Raw genomic sequence first — 23,218 nt, 5'->3', positions numbered from 1 at the left:
TGAAAAATAGAGTAAGGTGATTTTCGACATCATTTTTCAGCATAATGCTGTAGAGGTTCTTACAGGCATAGAATAGACGTGAGGAGATAGACTGGGTTATAGGTACTATAAAAAGTACATTTAATTTGTTTTTATATTCTCTTAGCTCAGTTCAGGCTTTTAACAAAGACAAGCTACAGCAAAGTACTACAGAAAATTTCTGAACAGAAGAGACAGCACTGTTTGGTGAGGAAGAGTAGACAGTCGTGGTTTTTTTCATTCTCAATATAGAGCACTGCATCAGGGCTTAATTCAGAAACGAAGAGAGCAAAAGAAATAGTAGGAAGAGGCTGAAGTTCACAAATTGCCTTCTGTTTGGAAAGATCCCAAAATACATTGCACTGTATGCTGTAGAAACGAGTAACATATGGTAACACTGAAATTAATTTAATTCTGGAGCAGGTTATAGCAGATTTTAGTGCTTAGTGATATAATTCTATTTTAAGGCAAATTGAAGGCTCTGTTTTTGAAGGATAGGGAAATCTCAAGAATGCATAATGTAATTTCCTAATTGGACACTAAAAGGGCTAATCTTCCAAATTTTTTGTGTGTGTGTGCAAGAGTCATGCCAGTTTTAATTATAGCTGCCAAGAATTTAACCGAAGTAAAATAGTCAAGTCTTCAGTTTAAAGTCCCATAGAAGAAAAAAATGCTTCTAGCAGCACAGTCCTGTCTAATACGCTGCTCCTCTGAGTTCAATGCTGACATTGTGTGTCACGTACTGAAGCATCAGCAGGGTTTTCTGCATCAACTGGGATTATCCTTTGTCAGTCATCTTGGCAAGGTCTGAATCTGCTTGGCTTGAGATTAAAGGCAATAATAACCTGGCATAGGACCTGAGGCACCGCGATAACAGAATACTCTTGTGGATGGGAAAGGAGGATGATGTTAGGGGTGCAATAAGTTTGTGAAAGTAGGACTATGTCATTTCCTTAACTGTTAAATCATGATTTGTGTTGATTCTAGTGTTCTAAAATAGTTCTAAGGTGTGAGCAGAAATTTGGTATTGGCAGTCTGAAGGTAAGAACCAAGCTTTGTGATAAACCTAGCTTTTCATTTTCATGTGAATAAGCTAATCCTTTGGTAGAATCGATGAATGGGAGTTAGGCATTGGAAAATTTACCGTGTCTCACTGAAGTCAGCACACAGGGCAAGATGCCGCTGAAGGAGTGATACTAGCCAGTAGACCTTTTATTTTGAAAGATTTCATTCTGATCTCAAATTTAAGCTAGTTTTTCCACTATTGGTCGTATCCCAACACAGGAAAAGAGACTTTCTTTACTCATGCTCGGTCTTTGTTGACATTTCTCACTGTAGAACTTCGTCCTGTTATATGTTCGGGGTGCCTGTAGTCAGAGAGGATCTATACCGACATTCAGGGTACCATTTAGAAACGACCTGCTGCTTACTCCTTATTCTGCTATTCTACAAGGGATGCATTGTGAAGCATCTTACGGGACCACTGGCCAAAGTTGATTGGAGTTTTTCATATAAAGCAGGAACTTCGTGTTACATAAGACATCATATTATTTTGGAATAATGCAGTCACTAATGATCTAGAAGAAATGGGTCAATTAGTTCTAGTTACAGTTAAATTGCATGTAAGAACAATTTCTTTAAGAAATTCAGCACTTGGTGACGTACTGGTTCATTATCATAAATGAGTCTGATAAAAGAATAATGCAGTTATTTCAGACTTTCTTTTGTGCTTAAAATTAACTAGATTCCTTTACTGAGCTGCCTTTGAACACTTTTATTTCTTTTTTTCTTTAAGCTTCATTGATAAAAGTTCTTCCTTTAGGGGCTGACAAATACTGTTCTCTTACAGAGACCTGCATGTTGAATTGCTCTTTTTCTGAGTAGCTGGCTGTTATTCACAATGAGACTGAAGCCAGTCTTTGCTTCCAAGAAAAATGACTAATGGCTCTGGTTACTTTAGAAACAATGGAAGATAGCCATTTTGGAGGCGAACAATTCTTCATTAATTTCCCTGAAGACTATTCTTATGCGACAGATTTGACACATATCGTTTAGTGATTAAAAACAGTCGTAAAAATTATATGGTACCAAAGTGTGTTTTCGTAGATATTATCCCCTCTGCCCAATAGAGAGGTTAAGCTTGAAGGTAAGGTTAGGATCTAGATATACATATAAGAGAAAGAGACAGCTGAGCAAGCTAGGAAAAGAAAATGAAGGTAAGATGTGTATAAATAAGCAGAAGAATGGAGGTGCAGAAAAGATATCTAGCACATTTACATACCTAAGAGAAGGGCACTGTAGGGGCCGATTTACAAAAAAATTCTTTAGGGCTATTGCCAAGCATTTGGACTAGAATTTGGGCTATATCAGCTGCCCTGGAAATGCACGGGCAGGAGTCGAAAGTGAGTGTGTCATGTAACAAACATTGCCTGCTATACCTGGGAGTATTTATAGAGGAGGCTGAACCTGTATGAGCCCTCTTTTCTGCCCCTGCCTCTGCTGTTAGTAAACCTACATCTGCCATTCGAAAGACAGAGGAAGGCCACTGTATCTCAGGTAATTTGTGGCCTCTGCTGATGGTAGGGTGTTTTGACTCCTTCATGTTTTAGTGTAACATATCCAGGTTTTCTTGGTAAGTATTTTATGAAAGTTAATGTTTAATAACATAGTTTTAATACATCTTAGTATTTTAGGATACTGAGTATCATAGGCAATATTTACTTCATGTGATAATTTCTTATATTCTTTTTAGTGACACTTGTTATATATAAAAAGTAATTTTCCACACATGGTTAGGATGTACAAACTACTCTCCTCGATAATGGCATGGTGGGTGGATTTAGGGGAAGAGAAGATCTGCAATTTCTTTAAAATTAGTTTACTTTTATTTGGGACATCAAGGTTTCATAAACCTTCGGTCACTTTAGTGTCAGTTGGATTCAGCCGAAACTTCTTGTCATGTTTATAGACCTGGTATAACCAAAGTGTGTTTTATTTGAGACTGTTGAAACTCTCTTGTGATAACTCCATTTTAGCACAGCTTTTGACAAGGGGAAAAAATAATTGAAATGTGCAATGTTGTCAACATTTTTAAAAAATGTAATATTTACAAGTAGGATAAAGAAAAATGTCATGAGACAGGTGTTTCTTAAGGGATGAGTAAAAAGCACTTAAATTAAGGTCATGCTAGAACTAGTGTTTGAGAAATTGGAACATTTCCATCTTTGAGATGGAAGAATCTGGTGATTTATCTCAAAAGTATCATAGTGCTGTATTAATCTCTGTTAATAAATAGAACTGTTCTTTGAAAGTAAACGCTACTTCTGATTAGGCAAAGTACAGAATAGGTGAAGTAATTAGTGGTATTATGAATTTTAAACTTATTTTTCACTTTAAATGTAGGTTGAATGAGCCCAGACCTTACTGGTTCTTGTTCAAAAGACTGGCACATTCTTGAAAAGAAGATTGTAGTCATGAAGTACATATCCTAAGGAGATTAACTAAAGCCTAAATTGCTTGTTAAGCACAGGGGACATAAACTTGCAAATATTTTTCTAAGAAATGAACTCTGATTTGGCTTTCTTTAAACAAACAGACAAAGACACCTCTGAAATTCCTCTTTCATGTGTAAAGTAACTATTTCTTTTAGAAGAATCAGAGGCAGCTGATTTTTTCTGAATATATCTAATAATGGAACCCAATTCAAGTATGTATTACTTAGTGAAATATTTTGTTTGTTTGTTTTCTCAAGTCACATGATACGTTACTATTACTCTACTAAATAACACATCACCCTGAAATCTGTATGTGCCTTATCTAGCGTGTTCTCCAATTTGCTAAATTTGTACTTCTTTAATGGTGGCAAGAAGTGTGGGAATGTTTTTGTATCCCACAAATAAAAAAGGGGTGACTGACTTGTTTAGAACATAGTTCTTCTCCTCTTAACAACATTATTTTCTCTTGCCTCTATACTTGTTCTGTTATTGAGTTTAAACCGTATGACACCTTATTTACAGTCCTTAATTGTAGATGCACAATTATGATTGTATTTTCAGAATACTTGGAAATCTACTGATGAAAACGCTACTGTTTTTTGGAATTAAAACAACTCAACTATCATAATACCTCAACCAGCATAATAGCTATAGTGTGTGCACAGATGCAATTTAAAAAGTATTTGATACAAAGCTAAATATACCTTAAAGAATTACAAGCAATTTAATACTTGAGACAAGTTATATCAGCCTCGCAAATACCTTTGAGTATGTTAGGATCCTGTGGTACTAAAATAAACAATGACTAGAATTTATTATGTTTAAACTTTACAATGTGTATGTTCTCATTTGGATAAAGTAAGTGTTTTGTAGCAAACATTTGAAGGTTAGCTTATTGCAGCAGCAGGGAGTATTGGGAAGGTGAGCAAAGTACAGCTTTGGAAAGTGGGGAAAAAATAGCCAGTCACCTAGGTGATCAATACGCTCTCAAGGAAAAGGATGCTAACTGTATCCACTAAGTAATCACATCAAAATTGAAGTGGGACTGAATGACAATTAACTTTATAACTGAATTGTGTGTATAAATGCACATATACATCTATATATATGTATATGCATGAAATAATAATAATAATAAAAAAACCCTTGTGTCTCATATGTGAATACAAGCTACCCTAGATTTCAGCGAGGGATAAAAAGTCAGTCAGTTTTGGGGTTGTGACAAACACCGCTAAGCTTACACAAGTCTGAGGCGTTCCCTCATTCTCTCCAAATTTCAGTCTACTAACCTGCTGCTCAACATTTTGTGCTGCAAAAGGAGTCCTTTGCCACAAATCAGTGTTCACCAACTTGCTCCCATATAGTTTTCATTTGAAGACTGACCCTCAATCCAGTTTCTTTAGCTCACCCACCACTACAAGTGGCTCAGGAACTCCCAAGTAACAGAAGCTAGCAAACAGCGTCTTGAAAGAAATTGTTAATGCTGCTAAAAATACAGCTGAAAACCTGTTTGGTCTCAAGGAATCCCACTGTATTAAAAGACTTCTTTTGACTCTGGCAGTCGGATAACCCATAACATGTATAATGCCTCTTAAAACTACCATTACGTAGCATTACTTTATATAGTCCAGATCCAAACAAAGCATCTAAGCTGCGGGCACCTAGAAGCCAATCAGCCTTTTCCTGGCCCCAGTAAGCAAATCACGTGCTACCTACTAACTTGATGTTAGAAGTGGCAAAGACTGAAGAAAACTCAGAAGTTTCTCCCTGCACCCTCACTTGTGACCAACCAACACTCTTTTCTGAGCACCGCTTTAGGCATAAAATGTGCAGGAAGGTGCCAGCATGCTATTAGGCATAGAAAGCATGTGCCTTTTTATTGTGTAAGAGTTTTGCTTACAGTAAAATGTTATCCCTATCCCTATCCTCCCCGTGCCCTGCCACTGCCACCGCCACACACTAGTTCAATCCTATATAATTTTTTCAAACCTGAGATGCAGAGATGTCTCTTCAGTCTTCCAGACTCAGTGTTTTCCCATGCTTCCAAATTAAGTGATATGAATAGTGAACTGTGATAGTAATCTGCACCCTCACAGGAGATCTTGTCTTTAAAAAAAAAAAGTTTATAATAATTCAAGAATATATATATGTATACACACACACTTACTGTAGGGTTTTGGAATCACACATCTACTATCTCAAAAACTTTATTACCATTTTGATTTTTTTTTCCTTTTGTAATGGTTGTATTTCTTAGAGATAATTGGCACTTACTTTATATAAGCTTGGTAAGACTTCTCTTGGATTTTCTTTAACATACCAGTATATGCTAAAGTGTAATTGACATCAAATACCGTTATTTAATTCCTGCACAGTTTTGTATCACAATAACTTGGCTGGTTAGGAGGTGGAATTTTTTTTAATTTTGATATGTCTGTAACTGTACTGTTTCAGTAGTAAAGTTAAATACAGCTTTAAATCAATATAACATCTCTTTTCTGCACGTTAATGACATTTATAAAAGCATTCGTAATGAAAACATGAGAGGTTTGAATGACTTATTCTTGATAAAGTGATGCAGTTTTGTGTGTTACAGGTGTAAATTATTTTAAATATTTTATTGTGCAAGTTCTTAGCTTGATATGCATAATTTAGAAATTATGATAAGAATACATAACTGTCTAAATAGTTAGGATGCACAATGCTGAGGTCATGTAAAGGCTATAATTCAAAACGTAGGAGAAATCGGATAACATTTTAATATGTTGCTTCCAAATAGCAACCAAGCCTCAAGGATTGGGATACCGTCAGAAGCGGTTGGGGATATGTATTTCAGTTTACTGATAATATTCTACAGTGTACTGCTATGAGAGTTAGATAAGAACATTGTTCTGAGCCTTGGCATAAGAGACTACCTGTTTGGAGAAACATGCAAAAATCCTGTCCATGGGAGTGGCATGATATGGCCATATGGACTCGTGGCTGTCTTTGTAATGAATTTTCTCCAGACTGAAAAACAAACAAGCAAACAAAAGCAAGGGCAGCAAAAGTATAGTGTCTGTTTTATAACTGTTTCCAGATTTTTCTCCTTGACATGCTAAAACTACTAAATCTTTCAGCTTCCTGAAAGAAAGCTGACGAGTAGTACTTATCTTTCCTCTTGCTGCCCTCAGATATGGTTGAAAAAATGTTTTCTAAAAATTGAGCAAGGGCCAAGGCCTTTCCAAATACCTTTCGTAAACACTAAGTAGACCCTTAAAACTGAGATTTTTTTTTTTTTTTTTTGTCTTTGTGCCTTCCATGTGTCCTTCGTGTCTTTCAGGGCTTCTCTACTGAACGCAATACAACAATTTTCATAGCTGCATTATAAAAAAAAAAGGGGGGAGGGGAGGATGTGGGGGGGGTAGATAAGGTACATGAGCTCCTGTCATTTGTGGAATAGTGCAACAATTGAAACATAAGGACATTATTATTCAAATTTTTATTCATCATATTTGGTCCCAGTAAGCTGTTTAGCCAGTCTGCCATCCACCCTTTTTTTTAACCTGCAGGGCTGTCTACTGGAAGGTGTATCACTTGCTGTGTCCTGCTGTGAAGATTGTTTGACATGACAGAGATTTAGAAATGGCAAATGCTGTTTTGTCTCTGAATTTTCTTTTTATGGTTCTCCACGTCAGTAAAACTGACCCTATTTTTGTGGAGTTCCCTTATATAAGGTTTGGGGTTTGCTGGGTTTTGTTTGTTTATTTGTTTTTTCCCTTCTGGTTGACTCTGACTTGCTAGTAGTTTGAAAACAGTCTGTTTCCTAAGTTGTATAGTGCATCTACAGTAGATTTAATTGATATAGCAAGCTGAATAAACTGGTGAAGTTGGTATTTTTCTGTATCAGGTACTGTTCTGGAGGGTTCTTCTAATAAGGTGTCTGAGAACAAAGATCCAGTTTGCCGCCCTTGAAAGTGGCACCCTGCTTTTTCTGCTGCAAGGCAAAAGTGTGATGCAGTACAACAAAAAAATTCTCTTTTGACTTTGTTTCTAAATATGTTCTGTAGTATGCTAAAAAACACTAAACAGTATTTTCTTCATCAGTGTGTTGTTTCCCTTATACATATCGTGAATAATTTTTGTTCAAAAAACTATGTTTTCCCTATTTCAAAACAAAACTGTTTTCAATATATTTCTTATTCTTGTTTCAAATAGTATCTTCAATTTTGGATTTAGTGTATGAGACAATCAGTAAATGCATCTATTTCCCAGTTTTAAATGATGAATTTTTTATCATGTAGTCTGCAAAAATCTTAATGAAAGAGCATAGATATCGTATGGTCTTGCTCTTAAAAGTTTTGAAATGCCAAAATTAAAACTGTCTAGGTTTAGTTTCTCTCATACATGCTCTATAATCATTAATGGCATGGTCTTTAATAAATGTTTGCACATTGTTTATTTGTAAGACCCTTGTATACGGTTCACTGCATATATCAGAATGAAAAACTTGAAATTACTTCATTCTATCCAGCTTGTTTAGTTTGTGAACCTAGTGTTTGATCTTCTCGCTCAAACTGTTCTGAAGACAATAATAATAATTTCCTCTTGGATTTCTAAATTGATCTTGAGAACACAAATGCTTTAAAAATTACTCATATTCAGAATAAAAAGAAAGGTGAAGAAAATGAGGTGCCATTCTTCTCTTTAGTAGCAGGAGGGATGAGATGAGATAGAGATCATGAGTGTATGCTCTTTAGAGTCATAACCTTTGATCTGAGCATTTAGCAGTCTATCTAGCATTTTAATAACATTTGCCATACTCCGGTAGCTCTGAAGTACTGAATTTAGCACTTGATCTAATTGGATTCTGGACTTGATTTTAATGATACTAATTCATCAAAGACTTGCTTATAAAATTTCCTAGTTTTTAAAAAAGCAGGCTGAGAAAACCCTAGGAATTTGTATTTAATGGAGTATTGACACATTATTAATTCTAATAGACTTGTAGTTCTCAAAGTCACTTGAAAGCCTAGACTTAATCAAAAACAAACTTTCCATGCCATGATATTTTTTGACATTTATAAAATGTTTTTGTTTCAAAATGGGATTTAAGCTATAAATTTCAAATTTCCTTTCACAAGAATTGTATAAACCCGCTCCTTCTTAGTTTAGTATTTTTTATAACCAAAATAAACACTTCATGTGTTCTTAGTATTTGAGAGAAGTCTCTGAACAAAGAGCAAGCTCTGTATGTGTAGTAGAAACCCCATTGTTATTGGGGGTGCCAGGTACGTATCATGTTCCGTAGAAGGAAGTTTCAGTCCCATTCTGCTCATTTGTCTCCTAATGTCTGCGTTCCCAAATCTTGGTTTCCAGAAACTACTTTGTGACTCCTCTGTTTACTTACCTTATTCCAAACCTCTCTTTTTGTTTGGTGTGCTCCAAGCTTCTCACCTGATCTACTTATTCTTTTTGTCCCCAGTCATCAGTTACTTGTTTTTTTTTTCTTGCATACCAGTATTAGAAACTATCATATACACACATGCTAGTTGAAATTTTCAAGCAGGAAACATAGGTGAATAAAGAAAATAATAATACATTTCAAAAGGACAGTAAGTAGAAAATAATTGTTCCTATTCTTCAAGTATTTGGAGTTAAGAGTGTTGACGTACTGCAAATATTCATCAATTCAGATAAATTTTAGTTGGAAGGTACCCCTGAGGGACCTATAATCTAGCGTCTCACACAGTTGGGGCTGTTGCAACACTGGATTGATCAGGTCTGCTCTGAGTTTTTTCCAGACAAATTTGAGAACCCCCAAGAACAAAGATGCCGTGATCTCCATGTGCAAGTTGTTCTGCTGCTGCACTACGCTCCTAGCAAAGAAATTTTCCCTCATATCCAGCCTGAACTTCCCAAGCTTCAGTTTGTGACCTCTGCACCTTGTTTAAATCATTTGGCACTGCTGACAGGAGCTGGTAATTGCCCTTCAAATGGTTGTAGGCAACCATTCATAAGCCTCCTCATTCCCAGACTAAATAAATCCAGTGCTCTCAAATTTTCCTTCTGTCCATTGTAACTCAACAGAGTTACATCCATTTTCAACAGAGTCAGTTGTTTTGCGGCCTGTACCCCACATTCCTTCCTAGGTTCACAACTGTCCAGTTCTTATTGAACCTCGTTTTTCTGCTGGGCAAACCCTCAAATTACTGAGGTTTCTCTGGATTGAGCCTTTGCTATTTGTAGTGTCATCTGCTCCCACCAGTTCAGTTGTTTATGTCATGCTCTGTCTTATCATCCAGGTTGTTACTGAAAACGTTAAATACGATCCCCAGAACTGACTCTGGGGTGCTTTGGCCATTATTGGGACACTAGATGGATGTTAAGCTGTTGACCACTGATGTAATCAATTTTCATCCCACTTAACTGTCCAGCCTTAACTTCTGTCGCTTTCAAATGAACGCACTATGGGATACTATCAAAAATCTTAGTAAAGTGAAGGTACGCTACACCATTCTCCCCTTGTGCCCAAAACTGTTATTTCATTGTAGAAGGCAGTCTGGCTGGTCAAGCCCTGTAAATCCTTGCTGGGTCTGCACTCACTGTTTATTCTTGTCTGTCATGTGCATGGAAAAGGACTCAAAGAGGACATTTTTCGTTGATCTTTACAGAGAGTGAGGTGAGGCTGCCTGGCCAGTGGTTCCCTGCATCTACCTTCTGTTTTTTAAGATGCTATCTTTCTTTGCAGTTCCCAGAGATCTCCCTGATAGGGTCCACCGTTTTTCATAGATACAAACCATAGCCTCACAATCATATCGGCTATTTCTTTCAACACACTTGGGTAAATTCCCTCCAGCCCTGTAGATGTGATCTGATCTCTCTGTGTAGTCTGTTGCTGATCTGCGACTCTTGGCTGTCCTTCTCTTTGCCAGACTGTGGCATTGTATGCAGAGGTCAGGGATTAAGTTTTGGCCTTAATACCAAGGTCTTGTGCGTTAGTGAAGAGGCACCTGAGGAGATTGAACAGTGACTCTTCTGAGCAGGCATGTGAAAGTCCCCAGATGGCCTTCTGCCTCACAAATGCCATCTTTTTCAACTCTGTTAAGGCTGCAGCTCCTGTTATGTAATATACCTGTTTTAAGGCCCTCCTCACAAGTTGAATCTTGACAGCATAATAGGAAGAGCATGGCCAAAACTTTTTGTATGTGTCTGTAGTGAAAAGATGGTTCATCTTTTTTTGTTCATGATGAGAAATACGAGATGTGCTTTTCAAGAAATGTTTTAAATTTTAGTGGGATTTAGAAGCTTATAGTGTTTGTGCTTTGATATTAATTCCTTCCTATTCAAAATGTTTTTCAGTATTTTCTCAGTATTTGTGAATATAAGCTTTAGTGAGCATTTGGTATTTCTTGGCAAATGATTTCAATACTGTGCTATTCAAACCTGCTGTTAGTAACGCTGCTGGTACCAAATAGCCTCCGCAGAAATCTTACTGAATGAGATCTGTGAAACAGAAAGAGAGGGCTGAAAAGCGGTGGCTCTTAGCCCAGCCTCATCAGCGGTACTAGAAGCATGAGGCAAAGGGAGCGGGATAAACATTGAGTGCGGAGAGCTGAGTGCCAGAGTTGCTGGAAGCAGTTATTGATTCTAATTGTGCTTTGCCAGCCTTGTGAGTATAGGCCTCGGGGGTGGCATGGCCCGGGAGTCTGGAGCAGCAGAGGAAGCTGACATCAGCCTCCCTAGAGGTTGGCACTGAACAACAAACTAGCATCCTTTCACCTGTCACTCTGTCACCCGCTCAAGGAGGCTAGGGGCCAAACAAGTAGGAAAGAAGTTTTGCAGCAAGGCTCAATCTCACCTACAGGTGTTTAGGTCCTTCATTACCAGAGGAGCAATGCTGGTATTACCTCTGTGGTGGTTCATTATTCTGGATTTTGTTCTCTCGTATTGATTCTTTAAATTACTAAATTGATCTTTAAGATTACCTGATTCACAGAAGTACTGGATGTGATGAGCTGCTGTCTGAGGTGCATTACGCGCTGAAGCGCTTCTGGTGGTTTTGGCTAAACTAATATTTCTAATGGGAGACTTAGTCTGGGGAAAAGGAGTTAAATCTGGCAGTAGTCACCTTTCTATGCTAGCCTGTAAAAATCTTCTAGACTTTGTTTTTTTCTTAAGTTCAAGTAAGAAATCTGACTTTTTTTTTTTTTGAGTGTTTAAACCTTGATTCACTAAAGAAGGGTTCCTGCTCTGTGTTTCTTTGGAGTATTGGAAAGGAATCCTCAAAGGTGGCTTCATGGGAGGTATAAGAGGTATCTCAGCTGGTGAGGAGAGGTAGATCTTGTTGAGAAGAAAGTATAGAGCCAAAATTTTGCTAGACAAACAGTCCCTGCCCTCCTGGAACTAGTTCTGCTCCTAATTCTACTGCAGTTCCTTAGCTATGTGCCATCACATAAGATATGCGCATATTGTTCTACAGATTAAGCAACCTATTGAATTAATCTAGGACAATTAGTAAAAAAATGTGCTCAGGAGTGCATGGTCTGTCCAGGCTTTTTGCCCTCACAGATCTTCTGAGACACGTAAGATGCTGCAATATTAAATATGGTGTTGGTCAGTGTAGTAGCTACTTTATTCCCTTGAGTGCACTATCCTGCAGTTAACTGTCTGAATTAACACTCCACATTTATACAACAGAGTGCTTACATGGATTATGATAGATCAGATGTCTGTGCAGGTCAGTAGAGATGAAAAGTAGCATCTGATAGGCAGGCGGGTGTCCACATGCTGCTGAAGAGCATGTCTGTATCCTGGATAGGATTCTGGACTGGCTCAGATTTCGGATTGAAGAATTTCCCAGTACACAAGCCTCATGCGTTTTCATGGTGCAACTTACGCTTCCCCAGTTATGGTTTATGTTTTGGGGTAGTACTCTCCTTAGATGTTGTTGAGTATCTTATTCTGTATATGTTGCCTGTGCCTGTCATTTATTTGGGGAAACTGCAGTATTTAGGAGTGGTAGATTTCCTATATGACGGAAACTTTGATGGTGTCTCGTCCTTTTATTGCCGTAACGCTTTTCCATGTGACCAGCAATTTAAGGCTCTGCAGGGTAATGGCAATCTTGCTGACATTGGGCTGAAGGTCCCGGAGCGAGATATAAGTGGTGAAAAAACTTCTGCACAGTATTGGTGATAACGTTTTTCCCAGCACTGGAAAGAGGCTGGGACAGGGGTATCAGGTGACAACCCTTCCAGAGCTCTTTCAATGGGACTTAAAATATAAATCTGTGTTACGGAGTCACTGGGAAGGTTTGGTGCAGATGAGTCAAACCCTCTGCTACTGGAGAGGTGCAAAGACGTGAAGGGCAGATCCCTGGTGAGTTCAAGTCTGCTGCAGAAGTGAGCCTGAGGCAAGTGGAGGGCTGTGATGGGGGGCTGTTGGCTCAATTCCGTTGGCTTGTTGACATGAGTCTGAAAATAGCATAGCTACCAAATAGCAAAGACTAGCCTAAAAGAGGTAAAGAGCTTTCAAACCAGATGACAAGCAGATGTATGTACTTCAGATGCAGATAGAAGAAATGGAATAGAAAACCTCATTAAGAACTCCTTGAAATTAAAACCAGCAAAACAGTCTTATAGCTAAATGGCAGCAAGGAAAAAATCTCTATCTAATACTGTAGGTTTTAAGTTATATTAGGGGAGCATGTGCGGCCTGAAAGACTTTTGTTTCTGAAATTGTCAAAACATGATTTCATGTCCATCTACAAATTGGAGTATGTAGCTTTTCTTTGATAAAAACAATCCAGCCCCTATTTAAGAATACGGGGGGCAGCAATAAAATGTATTTTTTGCATTATGTAAGTTGTATAAAATTTGAGTGGAATTTTGTATGGGCAGAATTGAGATTGGCGTTAAATAAAGTTCAGGAAGTCTTTTATCTTTCCTGTTTTGGTAACTGTTAGAAGTATCATTTCTTGAAAAGTCATTATATATGAAGCAGTACCTTACATTGAACAGTTGCCTGTTAGACTTTTCCTGAAATTGGTAGTTTGTAAGTCACACAATTAATAATATCCCTGCTGTACAACCTTTGCTGTAGCAGTAAGTTATACTTAGATAAAATAGGAAGATAATTATAAACTCAGAAAACTGCTTCAACTTCAGTGGATTCTCTGACATAAATTTGCTTTGATTTTAATATATTGGCTTTTAAAGCATAGGCCACACTTGAGATAAAATGTGAACATGAAAAAGGGGCTGGATTTGCTTTATCCAATTTTTCAGGTCAATCTTGGTCTGAAAATATTTGTGAGGAAACTGCCCTCCTTGCTCTAGGACACCTGCTGTCCTCTGAGTCAGACTCATCGTACCTACCATGTGTCATTATATTCTTTAGCAATATAGATTTCTGTTGGATAACAATTCAAGTGCTCTCAGCAATATATGGCAGCATCTACAGAAAATGTTGCAGAGGAGAGATGAATAAAATGATGTAACAAATGCTCTACACGAGAAAGAAGATTAATAGGATCATGTTTTTGTATCTGTATCTAAAGCTGAAAACTGCTGCTGCATAACTACATTGTCAGATAAGATTTTTTTTTCCAGTGAGCTTTTTTCTCTTTTACTGTACTTAAATGTGTATTTCTTAGAACTTACGTAGCAACTGCTTTTTAAGAATGAGGGGAGAAGAATTCGTATAGAAATCAATGAAGAAGAAATAAAAGTGTTTGAAGCAAAATACATTTCTTTTTTCTTTATTTTAAAGCTTTTCTGATTAAGGTGCTTTTGGTCATTTTGAATCCTTTTCTTAAGGCTGTCAAATTTTCAGACTACATACATGATTTTTTTTTTTTAAGGTAAGCTATTTTCAGGAAAAATAAAAAAAACTTCTTAGTCTCAAAGTACATATACAATTGTAGCATGAACTTCAGTTCTTAGAAACACTTCATCACTATGATCCTGACTGAACATAATGCTTAAACATGCATAATTTTAAGGCATGGATATTAAACTCATTGAAATCCATCATACATGGCTATTACAAGTGCTTTATGTGTTTTCCAGACAGAGAGAGGCTTGAAAGAATTACTGAAGTTTCACGTAGCTTCAAGTATAGCAGTAAGGATGGATTTTCTATTTAAAATGCATGGATACCTTTAGCTAAAAGATGTTGAAAAAGTGATACAGTTCCCGTGACAAATTTTTTACTTTATTCTGGATACTTTTACAACCTGCTCTTTAAGCTGTTCAGTACAAAGGTAAGGAAGACCCGGAAGAAAATCAGAAGTCATAGGCTCTGTCTTGGGTCATTGCACTTTGCGTTTAGAGATTCTTAAAGGATACTTTGGCTAGAGATGCTGTGATGCTACTCAGCCTTCACCATAAACTGTGTATTTGTTCATTCTGGTTTTAATTTTATATTAAAATAATGAAAAATTGGGCTTTGTGAAGAGGATATTGAACATTTTTATAAGCTCTTACTGACTGAGGATCAGGAAAGGTCTGAAGGTAACAGGAAGCCACGTTCTTATACACGTGATAGGTTAAATAGCTTTAGGAATATTTGTAAAATTGTGGAACTGCAATTTATTGAAGCAATTTCCTTACTTAACTTGAGAATCAACTATTTTATTTTGGTTTTAGAGGCGCATAAAGATTTTGGTTAACATATCCAATAATGGACTTTATTTAACTAACAGGTGATGTGAAAAATTAACTCTTTAGGAAAATTAGTATAGATGGGTATGGTATATATGGTATGGTATATATATATTTTGGATTTAAGATTCAAAACCACAAAAACATCCCCCCCCCCCCCCCCATACCACCCCTCCCTCAACCTAAGAAGAAAATGGAGGGGTGGGCATAATGGGGAGAAGAATACAGAACAAAATAGTGTTACTGTGTTGTGTACAGATGCATAGCGCTGCTTCATCCTGAATGCTCTGCACAACTGTAGTCATACCATATGAAAAAAAATAGAGTTGGAAAAGATTCAGAGAACGGTAAGAGGAAAGGTATGGGGTTGCTTTGTAGACAGAAGTAAGTCAGATAAAAGTCTTACTTCTAGAAATGCCTGAGGGATGTTATATTTGGGATCTGTGAAGTTGTCTGCAGTATGGAGTTGAACAAGAATTAATGTATCATCTGGTTGGTTTGAGGCCAACTTGAGAACGTGTAATTTATACATGCTCCACTTCGGTAAGCATACTGCAGGATGCTTTGCCTTAGAAGGGGTTTTGGTCTCACTTAGGATGACTGCTCTTTTGTTCTAATAGCCTTATGTTCTAATTATTCCAACTTTTCAGCATTTTAATAATGAACATATTGTCTGAATAGGCTCATTGTGAGTGAACATTACTGATGTAGGAGAAATGGAAAGAGAATCTACCACTTTCATGTTTTTTCAAGAAGTGAAAGTTTTGTCAGTGTGATGCGATTCATGGAAGAGCATTTCATTAAAGATAGTTCAAACCTGTTCAGAACACCACTTTAGGAGTAACATCTCCATAGTTACTACTGGGAGGGCTATAAATGGAAAACACTATCGTAATTTCTGCATGTCTTTTACATGATTTTAAAAAGAAAAAAAAATCATTCTGTATGGCTTTCTGTATTTATTTACTTCCAAAAAATAGCAATTAAAAAGGCAAATAACGTACACCAATTCATAGACTGTTAATGTGTGCAGCATTGGAGTAAAGGAACGTGAAAGTATTGGTACAGAACTGTGGTTCTATCCTGCACTTCCAGGTTCTGCTCATTTCTTCCTTCCTCTTTCAAAGCATGCATTCCCATAACAACCATTTTACTAATAAAACATTATCAGTGAAATACAGTTTGGGCTGCAACTGCTTTTTTTGCCCTTTGAGGTAAAACTGCTGAACTATTAAAACCCAAAGAGTGTTTTGTTCCTATAAAAATGTGCTTGATCCTTGATTGTTTTTGTCATTAAGTGGCTTTGACAACTGTATGAGACTCACATTTTCCCAGTAGTTCAATTTTTAAAAATTGAGGTTTCTTTATGATGATTTTGGTGATCTTTTAGCGAGTGGGATGCAACTGCTGGATGTGACAATGCACCCACTGCAGTTTGTGAATTTATGCAGACATTTAAATGTTAGGTACAGTCATTTTAATGTTTTTTTTTTTTCTAAAGAATAACAAGTTAAGTTAAGACATAATAATAAATAATTCTAGTTGGTTTTCTGCTCCGCCTGTTATCTGAGGTGTGCAAATCAATTTATTTACACCTCAGCTATGATTTTTATAATTTATTATCAGATTTCTTAATCTTGAAAGCAATTTAGTTAATACAAGTTTTCCCTTCTTGAAATCGTAGCCTAATCCAGCTGATGACATAATTAGGAGGATATTTTATGTTTCGGAAGATGATTTGTCAAAAATAGTGCTAATTAGACTTATTTAATGATAGATCTTACTGATGCAGTTGAAAACTACATAGCAGAATATTTATTTTTCTAAAATTTGTGTATCATTCTTTAAAATGTAGTTATATTTTATTGGTGATGACTTTGCAGCTTTGGTTTTGAGAAATCATTAATGGAAAATGTAATTAAGCTTTTCAATACTTTAGAACTTAAAGTACAGGAAAACTTCTGTAACATCTTAAAAGCAATGTTAGAAACATTACCTATATAATCACTGTGAGAAATACTTTTTCTATTTTAAATGCTAGTAAGTAACATTGTTTGAATAGCATTTTTACTTAATAAGTGCAAATGGCCTCTGATTTACACTGTTTTATTCTATATGATAATTTGTCCCATTATGATGACTGTAATGTTTTTCTCATTTGTTTTTTACTGCTTACCTTTTCTAGGAAGTAGAGGTTGGTATACATCTTCTGTCTTTCATGATTATGTGAGTTTTTAATGTATGCATTGATTCCTTACGTTTTACTAAATGTAGGTTGTTTCTCCCTCTCCAGGATGATTATTTTCGTACATGGAGTCCGGGTAAACCATTTGATCAAGGTAAGTTTCTGCTACTAGTTACATGTATGGGATAAAATTCAAGTATTTATTATTGTGCTCCTGTTCTAGAATACCTACAAAGTTGTGTCATTGTCTCCTTCTTCAAATGGTTGATTTAAAGAGGGCCAGAAATTCACCCTGACCATCATTTTCTATCTGTGATTTTTGGAAACTTTCATTGATTAGAGACAGAGACGGGAGCATTAGAAACCTCCAAAGTAGCTAAAGTTTCCCTCATATAAATAAGTTCATGGGGTTTGGGAGGTTTTGTTTTGTTTTATTTATATATTTAACTTAAATACTGTTGTGCTCTCAGTAGGACATTTGAAGAAAAAATGGTGTGCAATCTGATGTTTGTCTTTTACAGTTAAAAATATTCATTAAAATGTTGAAAGTCTTTTTATATCTGGCTGATAAAAGAAGGTCTAGAAAAACAGTTTTGGAAGTCTCTGTCATGTTCAAGTGATCTGTCTTGGGGCAAAACACAGATGGAGCTTTGCGAATGCTACACTACAACAGTTTCACCCCTAGAATAATTTGAGCAAACGCAGCAAATTTTCACATTAAACATTCCCTCCCCAGGCATTGGAACTTAATATTTACTGTCAATATAATCCACTTTATGTATGTTGTTTCAAAGTGCATGACTGCCTTTGTGAAAGAATCTCGATACTTTTAACTGCTACAAAGAGCACTTCAGAGACTTTGTCTTTTATGATAATACCAATGGCACAAATGCAATGAAGAAACAGTGTAGGGACTTTTACACAAGAAATGCGAGATAAAAATATGTTGCAAAAATAATGTTTACGCAATTTAAGGAACTTTAATAATAATGGATACTGACTTTTAAGGGAGATGCATAATGAATTGTATTTTATTACAGCCACATCTCTTAGAGATGGACTTTCTACCATGTTCTATGCCTTTTTCGCTTTAATTCAGGATTACTGTAGTAAGCCTGTGAAAGGAAATGTCTTAATTTCTTAAATTAATGCACATGGCTTGTTTTGCCAGTCTGTGGGAGAGAGGAGGGAGGGGAAAAAAAGTCACATTTGTATTATCACTACTCTGTGAATTGTGGTGAATTTCTTCTGGTATTGCAGAAATTTGAAAATGTTAATTCAGATCCATGGCAGCCTGAATATTTTAGAACCTGACAATTTCACAGACCGTGCATCTCTCCTCATTATAATGAGTATATATACTAATACATTAGGAAAAAGTGCTTGACTTTAGTCTTCTGACTCCTCAGAGAAAAATATTCCTTTCTTTTGGTGAAGTATGTCATCTAAGAAGCAGGCTTATCACTTCAATGCAAAGAACCTTTAGTTAATTCCTTTTCTTCTTTGGTTTTCTATAGAGGCACACGGTCTGCAAATATGTTTTTAGTATGGGAACTGGAATAGGTTATACTTTAATGACCTATTGGTGGCAAAATCTTTCATCGGAAGACATTGAATACAGTAAATTTCACTTAGGATTTTTTTTTATCGCATCAATTCGCTGTTAGTTTTTCAGAAGATATACTGAAATACTATTTTTTTTTCCACCAGATTTGCACTTTTACACACTCTGGCTTGTTCTATGACTCTGAGTTCTTTGGGGGGGATTGTGATCTTAATGTTTGTAGAATACTCCTGAATTTACAAACAACCCAACTGTCCTGGTTCTGGCAGGGATGGGGTTAATTTCCCCAAGGAGCCGGCAGGGGAGGCAGGTACTCCATACTCACAAGTTTTGCCTTTTTCTTCCGATTTTTCCCACGGCTGTGGGGTTGAGTGAACGGCCGCGTGGTTTATTGCCAGCTGAGGCCAAACCACGACACCGACTAAGAAAACATATTAGGGTTATCTGTCCTACCTTGTTTGCAAAATGCATTGTGTATTGGGTAGTGAATATTTTAAAAGCATGCCTTCAGAGTTCAACTTTCTCTTTTCATATCTTTGTTAGCTGAAAATTAACATTGAAGACTGAAATGCATTTGCTGAGTAGTTTGATCTACATTTTACTGTGTAATTTATAACTGAAAACCAAATAATGCTAGTTGGGAACACTTTATTATTAAAAGATGTTCCCACTATCTTAAATGGTTAATTTATCATTTAAAGAATATCAGGTATTTTTACCTGCCAGTGTACTGCTTTTCAGTTTTCCAGCAGTAACTGCTACAGTCTTTGTATTGAATTTGGCAATGATACTGAATTGCCAAATTGAGCTGTACGTCAAAAGATTTACAGTTTCTCAAGAATGAGATGCTTTCTAGACTCTGGTTGACATGGAGATATTCTTTATTAATCAGAGACTTGCGTGCTGTTGTTATTTTTTTTTTGAAAGCCTGTAAATAACATTACTGACTTAGACCTGGGAAATATGCTAAAAGATAGAAGAAGGTTTCCCAGTCAATATCTTGGTCTCCATGTTGTCAGAACTGGTTTTCTCTTACTTTTGGATATAATGGGAAGGGTTTTTTTTTTTTTTTTGAAACACAGCAAAATAGTCCTCAGAATAAAATATAACTATGGAAGTACCATGTACTTGTTCATACATTCAAGTCTCTCTCATCAGATGGGAAAAGTGATTGTGGGTGATATTTTGTGGGAAAAGCCATTCATACTTGAAAAGTATGGCAACCTTGCAAATGTCAGTTCCTTAGTAGTGAATGTCACGTTCATGATTTACTGAAGAAACCAGGTCTCTTATGATTCCCTCTGTTTGCCAATAAAAGACATACAGCAGTAACAATCTCAGCACACTTTTTCCCCCCTTCTATTATTTAGTAAGATAGGAAAAAGTGAGAGTTGATAGACTAGAAAAACTAAGTTTTAGGTGTACATTCTCATAGTCTCTGTAAGTGTTCTTGCAGGGCTGTGCCATAAGCACTGTTGCAGTGTCGTTCCACTACACTTGTGTACCACTTCACTATTGAGTTTAAAACAAATAGGGTTTAACTATTAACTAGCCTTTTCACCTCGGTAACCATACATGTAGACCTATGTGTTTTGAATCTTTTTTTCTTTTACCAAAGTGAACTATTCAAAACAATAAATGTGGACATCATGGATGACTGACTGTGGAGTCCTGCGATCTGTCAGGGCTTATTGCAAGCCAAGCAATCCGTGTTAGAGAATCTTTACAAGGGTTTCCACATCAATCTTCTGTTCTGCCCTTCTGGTTTGTGCGGCAGCTACTCTTTCAAGTGAGAGCATTCCATAAAAAACATTCTCCCAAATGAAAACATGAAACTCCTAAGTGAAGACAAATATTTAAAATGTAGAGATAAACTGGCAATAAGAGACTCAAATTGCTTACTAAGGATGATGTTTAAACAGGAGCAGTAACAACTTCCCATAACGGTTTTGTTAAAGTTCGTAATAATACTGCTGAAGATACAGGCATATAAGTTCTTTGAGAACAGAAATAAATATCATTAATTTATCTCTCAGTGGTTTATTTCTTTGTATTTGTTTTATCAATATATGGCTTTTCAGAAACTTACCTGTAAATCTGTGAAAATATGGAATAAACAAGGAATATTTTTGTCATTAAAAGATCTGAAGTCCAGGTCTACTAGACAGGATATCTTTTTCTATTTTCAATTAAAACAATGGATTATGGGAATTACTAGTGCTCTTACAGATATTTTTTTTTCTGATCCATGTTATAGCAACTTTACATTATGAAACTACAAATAGATATTTGAATTTTTTTAAAATCTATATATGAACAAAATATGAAGATCTTTAAACTGCATAAACCCCAGATGACTATTCGTAATAGAGGTGGTGGTGGAATATTTAGCTTTGTGTCTGTGTTTTCAAATTGTTAGTTGTTATTTAAAAATGCTCAATCTCTGTTACACCCCTTCATCTTTTAGGTTGTGGTGTAGGTCCCTGGTACACGTGTATCTCCTTGTCGATCTTACTAGTAGTCAGACAAATGGGTTCTCATTATTTGCATTTATTATTTTCTTTATCCATATTCTGCTTGAAATCAGCAGGGGAACCTTTTTCAAATTATTTTTATACAACACCCATATTATTTTGCGGGTAGTATTTCTGAGGAACCAGTGCTTGCTATATAGGCATATACTTGAGGTCTACCCATAGTTCTTATTTTCCTAAGACTTATATGACTATTAAAGCCTTTTCTAAGATTTTCATAGATTTACTGTATACGGACAGTATATCTTTATATTTTTTTCAAAATGCATCCTTAATCTGGACCCAAAACTTAATGCTAATTTTTTTTTATAATACTTGAAAAGTCTGTGGTTCAAGGATTCAATAGACATGCATATGATAATGAGTGTCTTAATAGTGTCTTAATTCACTCTTCTATACTTGGGTATATTTCAAAAGGCATTCTTATGTTAATATGATTAAGTATGTCAAAATTGCTCAGGTAGACAGATCTGTGTAATTCCATTGGCAGTAATACGAGTGGTTATATGGAAATATGTGTCCAAGCATTCCAGGAGGTTAGCCCTTACTATGAAAATGTATAGTGGTATTTACTCCTGGGCTGCAAAATGTAAGTTATTTTAAAAGATGGAAAAATATTATAACTTGCATTGCAATCCACCAATGCCATTCCTTAAAGCAACATCTGACATTTGTCCAAAGAGTGCTTGTACCCATTGACCTATCTTTTGCTTATATACGTATGATAGAAAAATGTATTTAAATAACTGTTTTGACTGTATATGACTTATATGTGTGTGTCTGCATCTATGTATTTGTATTTCTATAAATATCACAATGTAAATCCTTAATAAACAGTCATGGGGTAGGCATTATTGTTGGAATGAATCTGAGTGCTGTATTAATTGTATTTAGTTACTGCTAGAAGGCAAGTTTTGTCCCTTCAGTGACTTTAGAAACAAGCAGTTAGGATGTTTTGTGTTTCAGACTATTCCAGGTTGAATATTTTAGTAGCTTTAATGTATGTTTTTTGTCGATGTTTTCTCACATTAAAAAACCAAACAATGCTTGCTAACATGTTTTCTTCTTATACCACTTTTACATCAGATAAAAATATGCAGGATACTTTTGGTACATGTGGTACATTTTGGTACATAGACTACAGATGGTAGCGGAGCTTGAAGGGTGTAGCTATTGAATAAAATTGCATACACAAAGACACTGGCATAATTTTTTAAAGCACAAAGGATGTTTTCCTTTGCTCAATAGAAATACCTTGGAGGAACAGTGAAGGAGTTTCATGTAATGGAAAAAATATGAAATGACATTTCCATGGAGGATGAACACCCTGAAGTTATAGTTGGTTTGTAAATATATTTGTAACGTTTCTTATAGACCATTCTACTGAATTATTTTTGACTTTTATAGTATCAGGTTATGTTAGATGTCTGATTACAGCAGAAATATTGTAGATACCATTTTACAGCAGAAATACATTTTGAAACCATTTCAAACACTTATATTTTAGTTGAGCCTTCACCTTTTAGCTCTTTATGGTTCACCTAGCGAGTTCTGTAATAATTTTGGTAACTAAAGATATGCAAATACATGCAAGCACATATCTATAATTTGTGAGTACATTTCTGTACTGTGAACTGAAACCATTTAGAGTAATCACAGAATCACAGAATCACAGAATTATCAGAGTTGGAAGGGACCTCTAGAGATCATCTAGTCCAACTCCCCTGCTAAAGCAGGATTGCCTAGAGCACATTACTCAGGACTGCATCCAGGCGGGT

The 23,218-nt window shown here is 36.1% G+C and overlaps 1 protein-coding gene across 3 annotated transcripts in view; it reads left to right on the top strand.

Moving 5' to 3' along the window:
- SPOCK3 (SPARC (osteonectin), cwcv and kazal like domains proteoglycan 3) overlaps nt 1-23,218 on the top strand; it is a gene marked incomplete at both ends in the record, with an annotated part of 233,312 nt that overhangs the window by 62,212 nt on the left and 147,882 nt on the right. For 2 of the 3 annotated variants that reach the window (XM_082482510.1, XM_082482509.1), the window contains one exon: nt 17,451-17,496. The exons of the other annotated variant lie outside the window; for it this stretch is intronic. In XM_082482510.1, the coding sequence (XP_082338636.1) occupies nt 17,451-17,496 (46 nt within the window). The remainder of the gene's footprint in view (nt 1-17,450; nt 17,497-23,218) is intronic. 3 annotated transcript variants of the gene reach the window in all.

The sequence above is a fragment of the Vanellus vanellus genome (genome assembly GCF_965231255.1).
Source record: "Vanellus vanellus genome assembly, chromosome: 4".
NCBI lineage: Eukaryota > Metazoa > Chordata > Aves > Charadriiformes > Charadriidae > Vanellus > Vanellus vanellus.
The sequence above is the reverse complement of the archived record's forward strand: the minus strand, read 5'-3'. Positions and strand labels throughout refer to the sequence as shown.